This window comes from Spea bombifrons, chromosome 3 (assembly GCF_027358695.1).
Source record: "Spea bombifrons isolate aSpeBom1 chromosome 3, aSpeBom1.2.pri, whole genome shotgun sequence".
Lineage (NCBI taxonomy): Eukaryota > Metazoa > Chordata > Amphibia > Anura > Pelobatidae > Spea > Spea bombifrons.
In genome coordinates, this window is record NC_071089.1 from 50,018,832 (window position 1) to 50,037,999 (window position 19,168).

A 19,168-nucleotide genomic window follows, 5' to 3' on the forward strand; every position below is an offset into this window, starting at 1 on the left:
ACAGTATCAGCCATTGTCACTAGAGAAATAAAGAGTAGAAAAAAATAAAGCATGATCGTGTACAATATTCGGATGAAATGTAATGTTTTTGGTGTATATATATATATATATATATATATATCACATACCAGCATCAAATTATATGTGACATGTCAAAGAGGCTACTCTTCTGACCGTATTACTTCAGAATCTCAAGCTACCTCACTAAACTGTTGCAGAGCCGCTTTTAATAAGCATGGTTATTACGGTTTGATTGTATGTAGTAGCATATGTCTAAATTATTAGATAATTCTAATATTATATTCTAGTATATAGCTATGTATCATTCGCTTATTTTGGCGGTTACGCGTCCCCTACGTTTCTCACTCGAAGACAGTAAGACATTGTCTATAAAGCATAACAGCAGAAGGTGGACGGAAGTAGTATTACCACCACCTCTTTTCTTCTTCTGATGCGTAACCCAGCATCATTCAGCTCTCGCGATATCTCATTTGGTTCTCATCCGCCATGTTTTTCCCTGCTACTATTTTTGTTTCGTCTCCTGCCTAGAAGCTAAGGGAATAACCATACGGCGATCCTACTACAGTAAAGGGGAGGTGGGGACCGTTACTCTTGTGACCGTTGGTTCCCCCATATTACGTTGAAGCGTTAGTAAGCGAAGCGCGTTCTCGAAGAAGGGACGTTACTCTGTGCAGCACAGGGGGGAGGTGGTGGTGTGATTGGTTGCCTGGCCGGGCAGGAGAAGCGGCAGTTGTACTCCTCCCCCCTTCACCAACCCACTAACTGCTGGCAGCTTAAAAGCGGCGGGAGCCCGGTTGGCAGCGAGGGAGGGGCGTCGCCGGCAGTGCTTCCCGGGCCTATTTCCGGGCTGGCGGAAACGGAAAGGTAAATGAGGTGGCTGGATTGGAGGAATGAACTCTGAGGCCTGGTATCCGAGTGGGGTGCAAAGGGCTCAACTCGGGCCCAGCCAGAGGCCTGAAGTGGCATGGTGCAGTTGGTGTTTGTTCTGCTGCAGCTTCGCTCGGGTCCGGGCCTGTCACTGTACGCTTCGTTACTCTTAGTTCATTAACCCTTTTAGCGCCTGTGGGTAGGGCAGTGGTGTGAAGAACTGTTTCTCATGCTCGTTTCTATGCATTCCCTCATGTTTGTGTTTTTTTCCTTCTGTATTTACTGTATAGCGAGTTTGTCTTGACATACCTGTAGTTTGAGATGGGTGCTCTCGTTCGTTTTCTCGGCTTCGAGCCAGGGCTGCAGCTTGTTGTGCTTTGCTTTCTTCAGAGCAAAAGCATCTCTGCAAACGTTTAACGGGACCCCTCAGCTATCTTATGCACTAATGCGTGTATGATACTGGAGTGATTCAAAGTCAGGCTTTTGCAACAGCGTATAGAGAGGGCAATGCACCTAAACTCATTGATCAATGTGAGAAGACTGGTGGGACAAGGATCACGCACAAGCAAAGAAAAGGAAAACAAAAGAGCACGTCACTTAAATCTGTTAAAAATCATGTATTTACACAGGCACTCGGTTGTCAAACACATCAAATGTATATCCCCTTCTGTTAGTCACCACTTGACACAAATCAAACTCTTCCCAAAACCTATATTCAAATGGAGCACAGGATTAATTATGGAAATAGGGTTCTTGTCACATCACACAGGCTTTACACAAGACGTCCTACATTTAATTCTAGCTCCCCATCAGTTGTTAGCATGCTTTGCGTTCTGCTTTATTTTCCATATGCTTCTCACATGAGAAAGGGAAGCAAATACACTTGAAAGCTTGTACAAAAAAATTAAAGTTTTTAGAAGTTACTGGGATTTTAAAGCATATGGTAGCCGCGAGGCCCCTTCAGATTTTCATTATGTTCGTTTTGCAATTGCATTGGGTGGCTTCTGCATAATACATCCATCGTCCCCATCTGTTTGCAGCGCAAGGGATGTGTTTGGCCGATCGCAACTCCTTGCATGTGATACTTGCCTCCAGTCAGCTCCAGTGCAGTGAGGATCTGTTTAGACCCCCATGCGCGGTGTACCCCGCGGTGTACTTGAAAGCACATTGCTGAGGATCTCCGATACCCTACTTTCCTTTTTAGATAGCCCACTGCAATACCAAGTCTAACAGGGACACAGACTTTATTTTTTTCCTTTTTTTGTTTTGTTTTCCCCGTCTCCTGACATTTCATACACTTATTGACATGAGTGCTGCACTCTGGAGTCTCTCCTTTTTTCTTGCACACATGGCATGGATTTTGCTCATGTTGTACAGCGCTACGGAATTTGAAGGCGCTATATAAAACAAATAATAATAATGTTCTTTGCCCTGGGTTTCCTGGGTTTTTATTCTCTCCTTTTCCATGGTTTTGAGGGCAAACTTTAAATGTTTTTTTTTGTGAGTCTCAAAACAAAATAGCACACAATGTAACAGCTTAGTGATGATATCTAGGGGTTAGGAGATAAGGTGAGGGATGGTTTTTGGTGCAGTTATGCGTTAGTGATAAGTATGCTGATGATCAGTGGCTCAGAGTCGCTAACCAGTGTTCAAATAGTGAATGGGTTAAAAATAAATATTGAAAGATATTTAAAATGTAACCTCTTATATCAGATCCCTTGTAAGTGAATCCGATCAGTGACCTAAAATGTCACTAGTAGTAATCGCAAAAACAATGGGGGAGGGGGTCTTTTAGCTTTTGGTTTATATATGTGTACCTGGTGCTCCTTAGAAGCGCAGCATGACATGGGGACCCAAGACACTGGTGATTGATTTGCGGCATCAAAGAGAATGTGAATGATGTGTTTCGCGTTTAGATTTCTGGGTTATTTTACTGTTCACAAGTTATCACTGAATTATACGTTATGCAGGGCCATCTCAGTCCTCACCCTAGAGGAACCTTCTATGTTTTAAGTTCTCTTGCAAATCCTCCGGACTTACTGAATATGCTCATAAATTTTCTTAATTTTATTGCATCTTGTACTGTATTTTTCTACTTAGTTGTGTGAATTGTTATTGTTTCCCTGCTGTTTGTCTCCTTATGTTCTAGTGTCTGTCTTACTGTTTTTACTCTGTTCTTGTGAACACTATTGTGTTAAAGTGCATAGTGCCACCCCCCCCTTTCGTATTGTACTTGATTGCAAGATGGAACGACTATTAATGTTTGACTTTTCCCTTTTTCTTATTAGGTTGAACTCACTTCTGACTTCAGTTCACCTAAGCAAGGAGAAATTGACGTTTCTTCAACTATCGCTGACTGAATTTGCTAGTTTGCCATTGTCTCTGGGAAAGTAATAAAGATACATGTGTTTTAATGAAGAGAGTGGAAAAACCAGAGGGACACAGGCAAATGAGGCCCAAAACCTTCCCGGCAAGCAACTACCCGGTCAACAGCAAACAGATGCTCATGGAAATTCGCGAGAGCCTGCGTCACTTGCCAAAACCGTCTGATGTTGCCAAGACAGAGGATCCCAGACAGGGACGCAATCCTACGAAGTTTGTTACATACCATAAAGCCCTGGCTGAGATTCGCAACTCTCTGCAACCTTTTGCTAATGCGAACGGAAGCTCTCAGATAAGTGGGTCCGACGTCAACAGGCAAATGCTTCATGACTTGCAGGCTGCAGGTTTTGATGAGGTAAAACTATATGCATGCAATGAAAATGTTAGTGTTTGTGCTATTGCTGGAGTTGTATGGGTTTTTTCTTTCTTATTAAGCAGTCTTCTAATAAGTATTGTAGCCTACAGACACTTTGAGTACAACTGATGTGAATACAATAAGAAGTTACGCCCCTCTGCTGTAGAGCTTACAGCCTTGTAGTATTTTCTATTAACCGGGTTAAAACATTTTACCTCTCATATAAGATATGAGATAATATTGGTATTAAATGGTATAATGGTATTATAATGTAATATCTGGGTACATCTATGTTGCATCTCCTTTTCAATAGAAGTTTTAAAGGACCAATTGCACTCCGATAACTGGCATAAAGATCTTGGGTAGTGATTAATGTGTAGAGCTATATAACCATATAAGAGCCAATAATGCTTATGTATAGAGCTGAAACAACGAATCGATAAAATCGATAATAATCGATAACGGAAATCATCGATAACGATTTCCGTTATCGATTAATCGAGTGATCAATTCGTTGTTGGAGCACTCGGCTCCTTTTACTTACCTCCGCGAGCGTTCCCCGCTTCTGCTACACGCTCTGCAGTCTCCGCCTTCTTTTAGCTACGTGACGGATGTGACGCGTTCCGGAGGTAAGTATTCTTCATGTCTATGTGCACGGATCGCACAGAGCCACTCGCACAGAGCGAATCGCTCTGTGCGAATGGAGCCACTCGCACAGAGCGGTTCGCTCTGTGCGAGTGGCTCCACTCGCACAGAGCGGTTCGCTCTGTGCGAGTGGCTCCACTCGCACAGAGCGGTTCGCTCTGTGCGAGTGGCTCCACTCGCACAGAGCGGTTCGCTCTGTGCGAGTGGCTCCACTCGCACAGAGCGGTTCGCTCTGTGCGAGTGGCTCCATTCGCACAGAGCGGTTCGCTCTGTGCGAGTGGCTCCATTCGCACAGAGCGGTTCGCTCTGTGCGAGTGGCTCCATTCGCACAGAGCGGTTCGCTCTGTGCGAGTGGCTCCATTCGCACAGAGCGGTTCGCTCTGTGCGAGTGGCTCCATTCGCACAGAGCGGTTCGCTCTGTGCGAGTGGCTCCATTCGCACAGAGCGGTTCGTGAGTGTGGGTGCAGGGCAGAGTGGGGGTGGGGGTGCAGGGCAGAGTGGGGGTGGGGGGTGCAGGGCAGGAGACTGGGTGCAGGGCAGAGTGGGGGTGGGGATGCAGGGTGTGAGTGTGGGTGCAGAGCAGAGTGGGAGACTGGGTGCAGGGCAGAGTGGGGGTGGGGATGCAGGGCAGGGTGTGAGTGTGGGTGCAGGGCAGAGTGGGTGCAGGGCAGAGTGTGAGTGTGGGGGCAGGGCAGAATGTGGGGGCAGGGCTGGGTGCAGGGCAGAGTTAGAGACTGGGTGCAGGGGCACAGTGCAAAGTGCTGGGTGCAAAGTGCCAGTGCTGGGTGCAAAGTGCCAGGGCTGGGTGCAAAGTGCTGGGTGCAAAGTGCCAGGGCTGGGTGCAAAGTGCTGGTGCAAAGTGCTGAATGCTGGGTGCAAAGTGCTGGATGCAAAGTGCCAGGGCTGGGGCAAAGTGCTGGGTGCAAAGTGCTGGGTGCAAAGTGCCAGGGCTGGGTGCAAAGTGCTGGGTGCAAAGTGCTGGGTGCAAAGTGCAAAGTGCTGGGGCAAAGTTTCTTGAACAGTAATAGTCCACCTCTTTTCAGAATGTTTGGGGTTATTTTGTTTCATAAATATTGTGTTTGGGTTCTTGTACTTTGAAAATATTGTTTTTTATTACATCATAACAAAATAAGAATGTTAATGTAAATTTTAAGTTGTTTTTTAACATCCAGTTCATTAAATTCTTTTAAATAAACGAAAAATTTGCATATTGTTTTTTTTTATCCGATTAATCGATTAATCGAAAAAATAATCGGCCGATTAATCGATTATTAAAATAATCGTTAGTTGCAGCCCTACTTATGTATGAAACTATTTTATGAAATACTGCTATTCTTTCATGTTAAGGAGTGTGTACGCAGTATACATGAAAGCTGGCTGTTCTCAACCTGGCTTAGTTAATAAATTTTTACGTAAAGCTACTAAAACCATGGACCTTGATGGTGGATAACTCTTTGTCCGATATACTGCAATAGATGCTTCTATATACAGAAGCAATATTCTTTCACAGTCTTTACTGCAAGTATATACTGCAAAATATTTTGAAAATGTGTAGTAAAACCTGATAATGGTGCTATGCAAGTACTTATAGCATCTATTAGTTTTTTTGTTTACCTTTTTTTTCTCCTTTAATAAAAAAACAAACAAAAAAAAAAACTATAATTGATATGTTTAACTGTTATTGATGAAGATGATATTACAATGCAGGAAATGGTGATCCGTGCCCTTCAGCAAACCAACAACCGCAGCATAGAAGCAGCGATCGAGTATATCAGCAGGATGAACTATCAGGAGCCATACCGGGAACCGCTGATTACTGTACCTGCAAGACCACACAATGTTGGCATGAAATCTTCAGGCAAGTGAAACGGCTACACAAAAGCATTGCAAATAAGCCAGCTGCTTTAAAGTGCAATTACACATCACTATTAATCCTATAGATAGTATTACTTGTCTGATTTGGTGGAATTCAGGGTTTTAGCAAATTTTATCAAATATACGTGTGTGTGGTTTTTGTTTTTTTTTATTTTTTTTGTTGTGTGTTCTATTTATCCAGGAACCCTGTATCCCTGTTATAATAGACCCTGGGTATTTTATCTGGAGGTATTAATGAACGTTTATATTGTTTACCTCCAGACTTGTCTTTGACATTCTGGAAGTGTGCCAGGGTTTCTCTAGTAAATGTAGTTTAGTAATGCCCTTAAGATTCCTTTTGTGTTAAGGATATGAGACATTGTTTATTCCAAAGATGTGGCTAATGCCTTTAGGCCAATTCTTGTCCAAAGAGTCCCATGTGGACATCATACGGGGTTGGAAGCAACCTTGTCTGGCAGTCTCTTGGATGAGGATAACCAGAGGTGCTATTGAAACAAAGGTGTACAAACTTCCCCATGTATATGAGCAGCAAAAACTTCCCCAGTACATCACAACTAGAAGAATAGTATACAACTGAAGACGTGTGCTAAGAAAAATCAAATATCTAAATGTCAAAACACTATGTAAGATAAAAATTAGACGCGCCAAACGTATCTCTGCTTTTGTAGCAGGATCAGTTTGCCTTTGCAAGGGATAAGAACTTGAGGGAAAAAAGAATAAAATGCATAGCGCAGTATTGTCTGTATTAGGAATAAGCAGATAAAACATTGCTTTTGCAATTATAGTTGAGGTAATTTGACTTTTTTATTATTATTGTGCAGGTAATCCGCATTCAGTGAATCGCAGGCAAAGTTGGAAGGGTTCGAAAGAATCTCTGGTACCTCAGCGCCACATCTCTCCTCTGTCTGACAGTGTTGTTTATGGATCTGAAAATCCCAATTCTCAAACTGAAATGGGCAGACCTCTTTCGGGATCTGGCCTCACAGCCTTTGCCCAATCTCTTGGTAATGGACAAAGAGTTAATCCTCCTCCACCAGCACAAATAAGAAGTGCCACTCCACCACCGCCTCCTCCAAGGGGCACCACCCCCCCTCCACCATCTTGGGATCCAAACTCTCAAACTAAGCGTTATTCTGGTAACATGGATTACTTAATCACCCGCATATCACCGGTTCCATCTGGAGGCTGGCAAGAAACATATCAAACTTCCTCTATAAACGCACAATCTCAAGGTCAGAGGGCTATGAACCCTGTTCCTGTTGGAAGACAACCTATCATTATGCAGTCGTCCAACAGCAAATTTGGCTACTCTGTGAGATCTGGAGTGCAAAATGGCAGCGGACAACCTGAATTTTTAGGTCATCAAGGACCTGGAAATGTGGTAAGCCGTCAACCACCTCCCCCTTACCCTTTGTCTAGTGGGCCAAGCACTGCTTCATCTCAAATGCAAGTCGGTGCTGGACCGATGTCATCTTCTGCCTACAACAATAGCAATCTGCCTCCATCCATGTTGGTTCCAAACAGAAGTAGCCACAATATGGAGCTATATAACTTAGGCATTCCAAATCACCCCACTTCTTGGCCCCAGTCTTCATCTACCCAGGCACCTTCTGGGAATGGTCACGAGATGGCCTCCTGGCAACCAAATATTCCTGTTAGGTCCAATTCTTTCAATAATCCTTTAGCAAATAGACAAGTTCATCCTGCTAATACTCAGTCTTCTGCTACTACTGTGACTGCAATTACTCCAGCACCAATTCAGCAGCCTGTGAAGAGCATGAGGGTGCTAAAGCCAGAGCTTCAGACTGCGCTAGCACCAGCCCATCCATCTTGGATGACACAAAGTGTACAGCAAGGACATTTCCCAGAGGCGGTGTCGCACAGCAACACTTTCCAGTCACCACAAGCAGAGGCACCGAATTACCAAGGGCCACCACCTCCATATCCAAAGCACTTATTACAGCAAACCACTCCATCATATGAGACAGGACTGAAACCAAGTAAAGACGAAGCACAGGTAGTATCAGCAAATGCCCAAGAAGAAGGAGAGAGGAATGTAGAGACTGGGGAAATTTCAGAGAAGGAAAAAAAGCAGATAAGCACATCTCCTGTACCAGTCAGAAAGAACAAGCGGGACGAGGAAAGGAGAGAATCCCGTATCCAGAGCTACTCGCCCCAGGCTTTTAAGTTCTTTATGGAACAGCATGTAGAGAACATCTTGAAATCTCACCATCAACGAATCCACCGCAAGAAGCAGCTGGAGAACGAAATGATGCGGGTATAAGCATACATTTTTTTTATTATTATAATTTATCATATTTAAATTATAAATTCTTATTTACAGTAAATAGAAAAGATTTTGTTTGTAAATTTTTTTTAATGCTATATTTGAAAGTATTTGGAAAACATGAAATATTTCATTAGGACTATCTGTTTATATATAAAAAAAAAACAAAAAAAAACGGCAGGTGTTGCTCTTATTGTGTGCTTACTGTAAAGTACTATCTCTATTCTATAAGCGTTCTTAATTAGGCTTTCTTACTGTGTTTTCTCTTAGCTTCTTTTTCTCCCCTACTCACTAACAGCTGGTTTAAACTGTTAAGATGGGAACTTGGCTGAGCTCTTAAAGCCTCTCTTACTGGGTAGGCAAGTAACTGGCAGCACGCTGCTGATTTAAGAATAGCATGAGCCCGAACTGCTGCATGTCTCCCCTTTGTCATAATGTAAGCATGGGGTTGATATTGTCACAAAGCCTGGACAGTTAACTTTTACACCTAATGATTCAGCTGTGTCATCTGTGTTTCCCGTCCATTTTAACCAACTACAATATTTGCTTGCAATACATCTCTAAATGTTGTTTTTTACCTGGCTTGATGACTTGAATTGTTTTCTTGGAAATGGTTCATCCTTTTTTTTTTTTTCTTTTAGTCTGTGGCGATACTGAGTATGACTACTAAACATTAGCTGTCACTTTCCTTAGCTCTTAATTTTATCGTCTGCACAGTTTAATAATTGCTTGCATAATGAAGTAAACAATGTAAGCATTGGAAATTCTCATTGTATGGCAGCGAGTGTCCATTTCCTTTCTTTTCCGGTAGATCACTGAGCTCAGCTCTGGGGAGTATAGCCCCGAAGGTGTAAATGAAACTTCTAAAATAATGTGCTTTGGTTTTGTGTGGCAGAGATCAAGTGCTAGATGAGAGATTACGCAATCCTTTCCTCGGGTTCTATGAGAAAAGCCCCCCGTGGAAGCTGACAATACTTTGCTATGGTTGCGCAATATGCTTATTACATCTTGTAGTACTCGGTATCATGCAAAATTGCCTGTATACCTTCATCCAGATTTTTTTTACTATTAGTTGTAATGATAAATACTTCTTCCTATGGCACCCTTAGTATTTACCGTTTTGACTAAGTAGCCTAATTTAGGGTTATTGTTTATTAGCTAATATTGAGGTAATTTACAACACCCCCCGAAGAGTCCATGCAGCTGCCACTTTTATCTTGCGTCAATGTGTATCAAATAAAGGGTTTGCTGGGTTTGTGTGAGAATAAACCCAGCTTGAGGTCTGAAATTCACTCATAGACCTAGATTTCCCAGCTCTACCATATGCTGAAATTAACTGACACATAAACAAGATCCATAAAGGAGTTTCTTAGACAGATGAAGTATTCTTAATGTAGCATTACCCAGTATCATCATATTGTTTCGTTGTTGTTGTTTTTTTTTCTGGGGGGCTTAATTGACATGGCAAACGTTTTTAAAATAACACTCAAATGAAACATTAATCTTAGGATTGTTGGATTTGTTTTCTAATTTATTATGTTTTTCATCAGGTGGGTTTGTCACAAGATGCCCAGGACCAAATGAGAAAAATGCTGAGTCAGAAGGAGTCCAATTACATTCGCCTTAAAAGAGCCAAGATGGACAAGTCCATGTTTGTTAAGATAAAAACTCTTGGTGTTGGGGCTTTTGGGGAGGTCTGTCTGGCCAAAAAGATGGACACCAATGCCCTGTATGCCATGAAGACTTTAAGGAAGAAAGATGTTCTCTTGCGCAACCAAGTGGCCCATGTAAAAGCTGAGAGGGATATCTTGGCAGAGGCAGACAATGAATGGGTAGTAAGGCTTTACTATTCCTTCCAAGATAAGGACAACCTTTATTTTGTTATGGATTATATTCCTGGTGGAGACATGATGAGTCTGCTTATCCGCATGGGAGTCTTTCCTGAGGACCTAGCCCGCTTCTATATTGCTGAGCTAACCTGTGCTGTTGAAAGCGTCCACAAAATGGATTTCATCCATCGTGACATTAAACCTGATAATATTCTTATAGACCGTGATGGCCATATCAAGTTGACAGATTTTGGGCTCTGTACTGGGTTTAGGTGGACACATGATTCAAAATACTACCAAAGTGGTAAGGAAAACGACAAACTTTTTTACTATTTTTTTTTTTATTATAAAGACTATGTATACACTGTATGGAGAAAAGTATTGGGGCACCTGACAATTACACCAACAGGGACTTTGATGACACTGCATTCTAAATACAAACATTAATGTGTAATTGGTCAACTGTAACAGCTTCTACTATTCCGGGAAGGCTTTCCACAAGATTGTGGAGTATTTCTGTGGGAATTTTTGCCCATTCGTCCAGTAGAGCATTTGTGAGGCCAGACACTGATGTTGGACAAAATGCCTGGTTTGCAATCTCTGTACCAATTCATCCCAAAGGTGTGCGATGGGGTTGAGGTCAGGGCTCTGTGCGAGTCAGTTAAGTTCCTCCACACCAAGCCCATCCGACCTTGTTGCTGCAATAGAAAAGGACCTTTCCCAAATTGGGAAATCCAAAATCTCTTATGTCCCCTTCAGCATACCAAGACATGCATTTATTAGTATCCCTAATCCCTTGTAAGATTCCTTTTAAGTTTCCTTTTTGCGGGGCAGGGGTTGACAGTTGCTGTATGCTATTGTGTGTGGGAGTAATATCTTTTGAAGGTTTTCATTCAGTAATATAGTTTCTACTAATTCTATCACAATAGAAACGAAAACTAATTTTCAACATTTTTTTTTATTCTTGTTTAGGGGACCACTTAAGGCAAGACAGTATGGATTTTAGCAACGAATGGGGAGATCCAGAAAACTGCAGGTGCGGTGATAGACTAAAACCACTTGAGTGGCGAGCAGCACGTAAGCATCAGCGGTGTCTTGCGCATTCTCTCGTCGGGACACCAAATTACATCGCGCCCGAAGTGCTGCTACGTACAGGTAGAGTTCACTTTTATGTTCACTCTTATGTAAGTTTATCATTTTGTTTATTTCAAAGAGTTTTTTTTACCAAGTCACTGAATTGTTTCTAATATTATCCACCGTAGGTTATACCCAGCTCTGTGATTGGTGGAGTGTGGGGGTTATTCTTTATGAAATGCTTGTTGGACAGCCTCCTTTCCTGGCACAGTCTCCCGTGGAAACACAAATGAAAGTAAGACTGGTTTACTATTATAAAGTGGCTCCTTAAAATGAATGCGCAACTTAATATATGTGCTGTTACTCAGCATATTTATAACCACTGTCTGCTGTTTACATTTAGTTACTGAGCTGCTATGATTGTTTTGCTGAGTGGTAGTTAGGATGAATTAGTGTCCCTTTATTTTCAGTTATCGTGTGGCTAGTTTAAATTCTTACTACTTACGCACACTTATTTAAATACCCAATAGGTTATTAAGGATCCTCTTTTATATAGTTTTAACTGTGTCCATAAGTGTCCTTAATATCAATGTTAATATTGGGATGTATGGAACAAGATAATCCTAGGTTCCTACCCAATCTCTTTCAAAATCTCACCATAATTGGCTCTTTATTTGGTTTAAATTATTTCTAAGTGCACCATCTATTTTACCCCTGCGATAAATGTTGATCTGTCTTTAGAGTGTTGTGTAAAGGAGGACAATACGCTCACGGCAAGTGATTTTCTACTTATTTTTAGTAATAATAGTATATAGGGTATATTTCACATCTATGAATATGCAGCTCAGCTAAATGAATTATTCCCAAACCCTTAATGGCATCCTTTTGTTTCTTGTTAATTTTTTTTTTCTCATGCATGCTAATTTAGCCTTGACTTTTGCAGGTGATCAAATGGCAAACAACCCTTCACATCCCTCCACATGCTAAACTTTCCCCAGAAGCCTCTGACTTCATTGTTAAGCTATGTCGAGGTCCTGAAGATCGTTTGGGCAAAAATGGAGTCGATGAGATTAAAGCTCACCCTTTCTTTAAGAACGTTGATTTCTCTAGTGACTTGCGGCAGCAACCAGCCTTGTACATTCCGAAAATTACTCACCCCACAGACACGTCTAACTTTGATCCTGTGGATCCTGATAAACTGTGGAATGATGAGGATAAAGACAGTAACAAGAACGACACCCTGAATGGGTGGTATAAAAACGGCAAGCACCCTGAACATGCTTTCTATGAGTTTACTTTCAGGAGATTTTTTGATGACAATGGGCATCCATACAACTACCCTAAACCCATTGAATATGACTATGATGAAGAGGGCAGCGGACCCCGGCAGTCTAATGCAGAGGAGAGTAACCAAGCTGGGAGTAGACCTATCAATCGAGATTTGGTATATGTTTAGAAAATACCTAAATGTACTGGCTATTTTGAGGGAATTCTTCAGAAGATAGTCTAACAATTTAAGTGAAACAGGCTATAACCATTCGTTTGTGATTTAGCTGTATTGTAAATTGAAGACTTAAGAAGCCCATTTCATAATGTAAGAGAATGCTCCATACTAGAGATCAATTCTGCAATTTTCGGTTTTCCCGGGTTTTTTTTAAGTCATTTTCTTTATGAAATTCTAGCACCTTGTTTTTATACTTTTTTTTTTTCCTGACCAGGTCCTTGTTTTGTACTTTATAATAAGTACACCTAATAATCTTGAATGTGGTTCATTTCTAGCCACATAAAATTCATAGCCAATATGTACATTTTGTGGCACTATCTTTGTCTTGTAAGACATTATTTAATGTGTGGTGTTAAGGATTAGACAGTTATCAAGGCGCTACCTTCTTATTCACTATATTTTAATATAATATATATATATATATATTTGTGTGTATATATGATCTTGGTATATCTCTACATTAAGCATTGTGCTTAAATTCTCCCTCAAACTTTCCAATGTAGAAATGAAGTGCTAGGTTAAGTGAATTGGGAAAAAATTATAACAAAAACAGATGAGTTTGATTACTTTAAAGTAATCAATTTACTTTAAAGTAATCAATTTATATTCAAGTTGTTCCTCTAGTCCAGGGGTGTCCAAGTGTTTTCTGCAGTGGGCCACTTCATCAGAATTGTATACGTCTACAAGCCAGTACATGCTGAAACCTAGCTAGCTGCCCCCTTGTGTATTGATGCTGCCAGCAGTATGGGGTCTGCACATCACTTACAGCCACCCTGTGCCATGCCCCCCCCCTCACTTACGCATCCATTCTATCACACACTCATTCATTCATATACTCATTCATCCCCTCAATCACACATACTCATTCATACACCCCCTTACCTGCACTGCAGCTCTTGATGCCCCTCACAGACTTCCGCAGGGGCCGTGGCCTCCCTCTGGGTTGTTCGCATTCAGCGCAAGCAACTTCTCTTGTACTGCACAGAGGAAGCAGGAAGTGAGCAGAGTCATGTGATGTAAATTTACGTGACTCTGCTGGGTTCCACTTTCTCTGTGCAGTACAAACGACCCTCCCACAGGTAAGCAGCAGGGCCCTTGCTATCCTGGTTGCCCTGGCTGCCGATTTCACACGGGCCGCACCTCAACTTGGACGCCCCTGCTCTAGTCACATTTCTAGGGTAAATTTGAGTTAAAATGGCAAAAATGATTCTCCTCATTAGTGGACAGTAAGTTGAACAATAAATGTGTGATACAACAATCCACACTGTTACCCAGCAAAGCATTTTCCATACCTGTCTCTAGTTTGCCTTTAAGCTACCTCAGAGGTCTAAAGAAGTGAGGTTTGTGTTATTTAGTATTTTCCTGAAATCAGACAACAGTGGATATATACACAAGCAGCTTTCTAGCACAGATTATCCTACCTCTGATTTTTAAAGATCGCCAAACCAGGAGTAGCTGTGACAGGTGGAGAAACTAACCAAGAATAGTAGTATATTGTTGCAAAGTGGATTTTTTACGTTTTGCTACAATTTGTCTGATTTCCCCCTTCAAGTTTCTCATCCTATGTTATTGCTTTTTGACAGTGAAAGGGAAGGTAGGAAGGACCTCTACAGACAATCACTTCATAGAGATGTTACCGATTTAGACCCTGGCTTTCAACATTTGGTTATTTATTTGTATTTTGTTATGGTGCATTTTCTTTTGAAAGTGTGAGAGGGTGTAGGTCATGTCAAAATGAAGTTGGACATTAAAAATGAACTTTCCTATGTCATGCTTTATTATTTTGGCATGGGTTCAGGAAGCGTAGTTCGTGGAATACAGACTTAGTTTGTTTTATACTTGCCTCGGCCTTTCTTACTTTAGAAGTAAGTTGTGTTGTATTAAGTAGCTGGGCCCTCATCACTGGCATGGTATTTATTTCCAAGGAATGACTCTCGTAAAAGGATGAAATGTAGTTCTTTCCCGATCCGGTTCACTTGATATCTGACGCTCTTTGCGTTAGGTGGGGTTTCCAAGGAATACAAAAAAGTAAAATGTTTTTTGGGCACCACATTAATAAGGCGTGCATTCTAATTATTGATTTTGATTTATTGGTAAGACTGGTCTGGTAAACAAAGTAGAAAGGGTTTAATATGTGCCTGCTTGACAAATTGTTATCTTAAAGAATTCAAACATTTGTAATATTTAAGTGTGCAAATAATTTAAACTAAATCATGTATATGTAGAATATATATATATATATATAATATACACTCACAGTGTGTTTTTTTTTTACTCTGTGAATGTCGGCCCTTTTTCCCCACTTAGAAATTAATTTATTCTACGTAAAAACATAAATTGACAGCTAAATCCAATGGCTCTGCTACACAAAATAATTTTAATGAGCCTCTCGTTGTACTGTTTTAGTCCTGTTCACACCAGTTCCTCATATAATATCTAGTGCTATTATTTGTACATAAACTGTAAAATTTCTAGTTGAATAGAATCATTCCTGGTCTGACCAAATGACAAAAGCTTTTATTGAATGTTTAATATTTGTAAAAAAAGTTATCTATTTCTACAGTTACTTTATATAAATTGTATTTATCAATCAAAACATATAAAAAGTGGGTTCCTTGTAAATATGATCTTTTTCTTCTAGTTATAAGCTAGGGCAGGCCCTCTTTACATTCCCTGATTTTGTTTTTTAATCTTTTTGCATCTGTAATAAGCTGTACATTACACCCAACCGCACAATTTTACAGATCATGCTAGTTTGTTGTTTCTTAGCAGTGAGTAGAAAAAAAATTAGTTTGACGTTGTTTGATTAGGAAAATGGTGGATTGGTTTCCCATAAATGCTGCTACTGATGCCTTTTCCTTTTAATTCTCCTGTTTCAATACAATATGTGCCTTCATGTTTAGTTGTACAAATCCCACCACCGTTTATATCTTTGTTTAGATGAGAGCTACCAACTCTTTAGTTTTTTTGTTTTTCTTCTTCTTCACTCTTCCAATTGTATAGCGTTAATGCCAATACCAAATGGGGGGATTCCCTTGAGCTTGAAACAACATAAAATCAATTCTCGGGAAGTCATTTTTCTTGCATGCTACAAACTGCTGTTCACCGCCATTCTTCACCTAATAGCAAAGTTCTTTCATTAGTTTATATTGTACATTGAGTTTTGTCGTCATATGTTAGGCACATTCTAGGAATGACACAGCAGCTTCCATTTTTTGTTTTTTATTGCTTTGGTATGTTTGCAGAGTGGAGATACTTTTACCCTTGACTTAGAATGTAACATATATGACAGTTGACATTCCTGGTGTGTCTGTTTTCTGCTGCACATGTCTTATGTTATAAAACTTTTTTTTCCCATGTAACATTTATTAAATGCAATAAAACAGTCTGAAAGAAATCTGCTTTTGCCTTCAATTAGTATAAATGTTTTACTGATATGTGCCCACATTTTTTATATATATATATTTATTTTTTTATTTTATTTTTAATTTTTTACGCAAAGGAGAGAGAGGGGCGCCTAGCAACCTCTCGGCGCGCCTCGTTCTCCTCCGCAAGGCCTCTACCTCCGTTGTGGTGCCGGCATTTCATACTGAGCGCCAGAATATGACGAATGTGTCATTAGCAATCAAGATATTCTTTTATTGCGGAAGCACAATCTACAAAATATCTATATGGTCTTTGCAGTTTGAAAGATGAAATGAAAAAAATCTTCAGAATATATTGTGACATAAAGTAGTGTAATATTGATCAGTTATGAGGTATGAATTACTGGCTTAAGGATCTAACACAATCATGCAACACGCGAAACATAGCACATTGCTTGAACATAAGATTTGTCTGGTACTAAAAACAGCTTTTTAAAAAGATAAGCACTCAAATATATCTGTACTTTAATAGCTTCTACAGATTATTAGTGAGATTTGTAATAGATGCAAATGTCAAATTTCAGAAGGATATATTACAGGTAATTGTAACGTTTACATAATTGCCATATTTTCAGGTTATAAGATGCAGTCTCAAACAGTCATGTAAATATGAAATACACAATTTCCGCAAAGAAGGGATAAGATATTTCTATGTTGAAAAATACACCAGTATACACCGATCAGGCATATAACATTATGACCACCTGTCTAATATTGTGTTGTGTAGGTCACTGAAAATGTTTCGCCCCTCCTCTTATGGGGGATACCTCTCCTGAGCCGAAAGCCTCCCAGGAGCTTTTGAGTAAATCTTCAGAGTGGCAAGCGCAGATATCTGGGAGGAGTAAATAATTCAGACACACACAAGGTGTTCGTTTTCAGTCACTTCTCAATTTATTCATGGTTGTAAGCAGGTTTAAATACTATTTCAGGGAGACTGCTGCAAAACCATTCTCAAAGAAAAATGCAACGCGTAGCATATAGTGGGTACAACTAATCCACATCAAATATATACTAAGGTCAAAAGTTCTTATTTACCCAAGAAAAAATATCGTCCTAGCATATGTACAAGCAAACATATGTTATCTTGTTACTTAAGGATGAGAAAGAAATCATTAATAAGACTTGTCTGTGTTGGCAAAAGTGTCTATAACAAGATGTACCGTATTGGCTCGGATATAGGCCGCCCCCGTATATAGGCCGCACCATAAAAGTTTGGTGCTTTTTTAAAGAAAATTTTTTTTTTAAAACGCCAAAAAAAACATGCTGCCACTCTGCCCCCCCCGAGATATGCTGCCACTGTCCTCCCTCCCCGAGATATGCTGCCACTGTCCTCCCTCCCCGAGATATGCTACCACTGTCCTCCCCCCCCCGAGATATGCTGCCACTGTCCTCCTCCTCCCCCCCGAGATATGCTGCCACTGTCCTCCCCCCCCCCCGAGATATGCTGCCACTGTCGTCCCCCCCGAGATATGCTGCCACTGTCCTCCTCTGCCCCCCCCCCCCGACTTACCGGAGCAGACTCCCGGGTGACTCGCGGCGCCGGCGGGGGACATCTACGCAATATGCGTATACAACTTCCGGTGCCGGTGGAAGTTGTATACGCGTATTGCGTAGATGTCCCTTGCCGGCCCCGCAAGACACCCGGGATTCTGCTCCGGTAAGTCGGGGGTGGGCAGAGGTAAAACGCATCGTGCAGACGGTCCGCACGATGCGCTTAGACAACCTCCCGTGCCGGCACAACCAGCCCCCCCCCGTGGGAAGTGCTGGCAGGGGAGGCTGTCTGAGCATATCGGGGAGTAGGATGCAGGTCCCCTGCACCGCCTATATTGGAGCCAATACGGTATATTTAATACAAAATGGTGTTCATCTAAATTCCATATTTACTGTCACCCTTTTGCTACCAAACCAGCCCTGACCTGTGGAGGCATGGACTACACTAAACCTTTGGTATGGTTGCAGAGTGGAGATACTTTTACCCTTGACTTAGAATGTAACATATGACAGTTGACATTCCTGGTGTGTCTGTTTTCTGCTGCACATGTCTTATGTTATAATTTTTTTTTTTTCCCATGTAACATTTATTAAATGCAATAAAACAGTCTGAAAGAAATCTGCTTTTGCCTTCAATTAGTATAAATGTTTTACTGATATGTGCCCACATTTTTTATATATATATTTATTTTTTTATTTTATTTTACATTTTTTACGCAAAGGAGAGAGAGAGAGAGGCGCCTAGCAACCTCTCGGCGCGCCTCATTCTCCTCCGCAAGGCCTCTACCTCCGTTGTGGTGCCGGCATTTCATACTGAGCGCCGGAATATGACGAATGTGTCATTAGCAATCAAGATATTATTTTATTGCGGAAGCACAATCTACAAAATATCTATATGGTCTGTGCAGTTTGAAAGATGAAATGAAAAAAATCTTCAGAATATATCATGACATAAAGTAGTGTAATATTGATCAGTTATGAGGTATAAATTAATGGCTTAAGGGGATCTAACACAATCATGCAACACGCGAAACATAGCACATTTCTTGAACATAAGATTTATCAGACTGGTACTAAAAACAGCTTTTTAAAAAGATAAGCACTCAAATATATCTGTACTTTAATATCTTCTACAGATTATTAGTGAGATTTGTAATAGATGCAAATGTCAAATTTCAGAAGGATACATTACAGGTAAATGTAACGTTTACATAATTGCCATATTTTCAGGTTATAAGATGCAGTCTCAAACAGTCATGTAAATATGAAATACACAATTTCCGCAAAGAAGGGATAAGATATTTCTGTGTTGAAAAATACACCAGTATACACCGATCAGGCATAACATTATGACCACCTGTCTAATATTGTGTTGTGTAGGTCACTGAAAATGTTTCGCCCCTCCTCTTATGG

General features: G+C 40.8%; 1 protein-coding gene across 1 annotated transcript; it reads left to right on the top strand.

Moving 5' to 3' along the window:
• The first annotated feature begins 531 nt into the window (after positions 1 to 531).
• On the top strand, positions 532 to 12,796 carry LATS1 (large tumor suppressor kinase 1). Its single transcript, XM_053459971.1, has 8 exons — positions 532 to 885; positions 3,177 to 3,625; positions 5,978 to 6,128; positions 6,967 to 8,423; positions 9,983 to 10,565; positions 11,234 to 11,416; positions 11,524 to 11,630; positions 12,279 to 12,796. Exons 2-8 carry the CDS (start codon positions 3,302 to 3,304, stop codon positions 12,789 to 12,791), a joined length of 3,318 nt encoding a protein of 1,105 aa, XP_053315946.1. The 5' UTR covers positions 532 to 885; positions 3,177 to 3,301; the 3' UTR covers positions 12,792 to 12,796.
• The last annotated feature ends 6,372 nt before the right edge of the window (positions 12,797 to 19,168 follow it).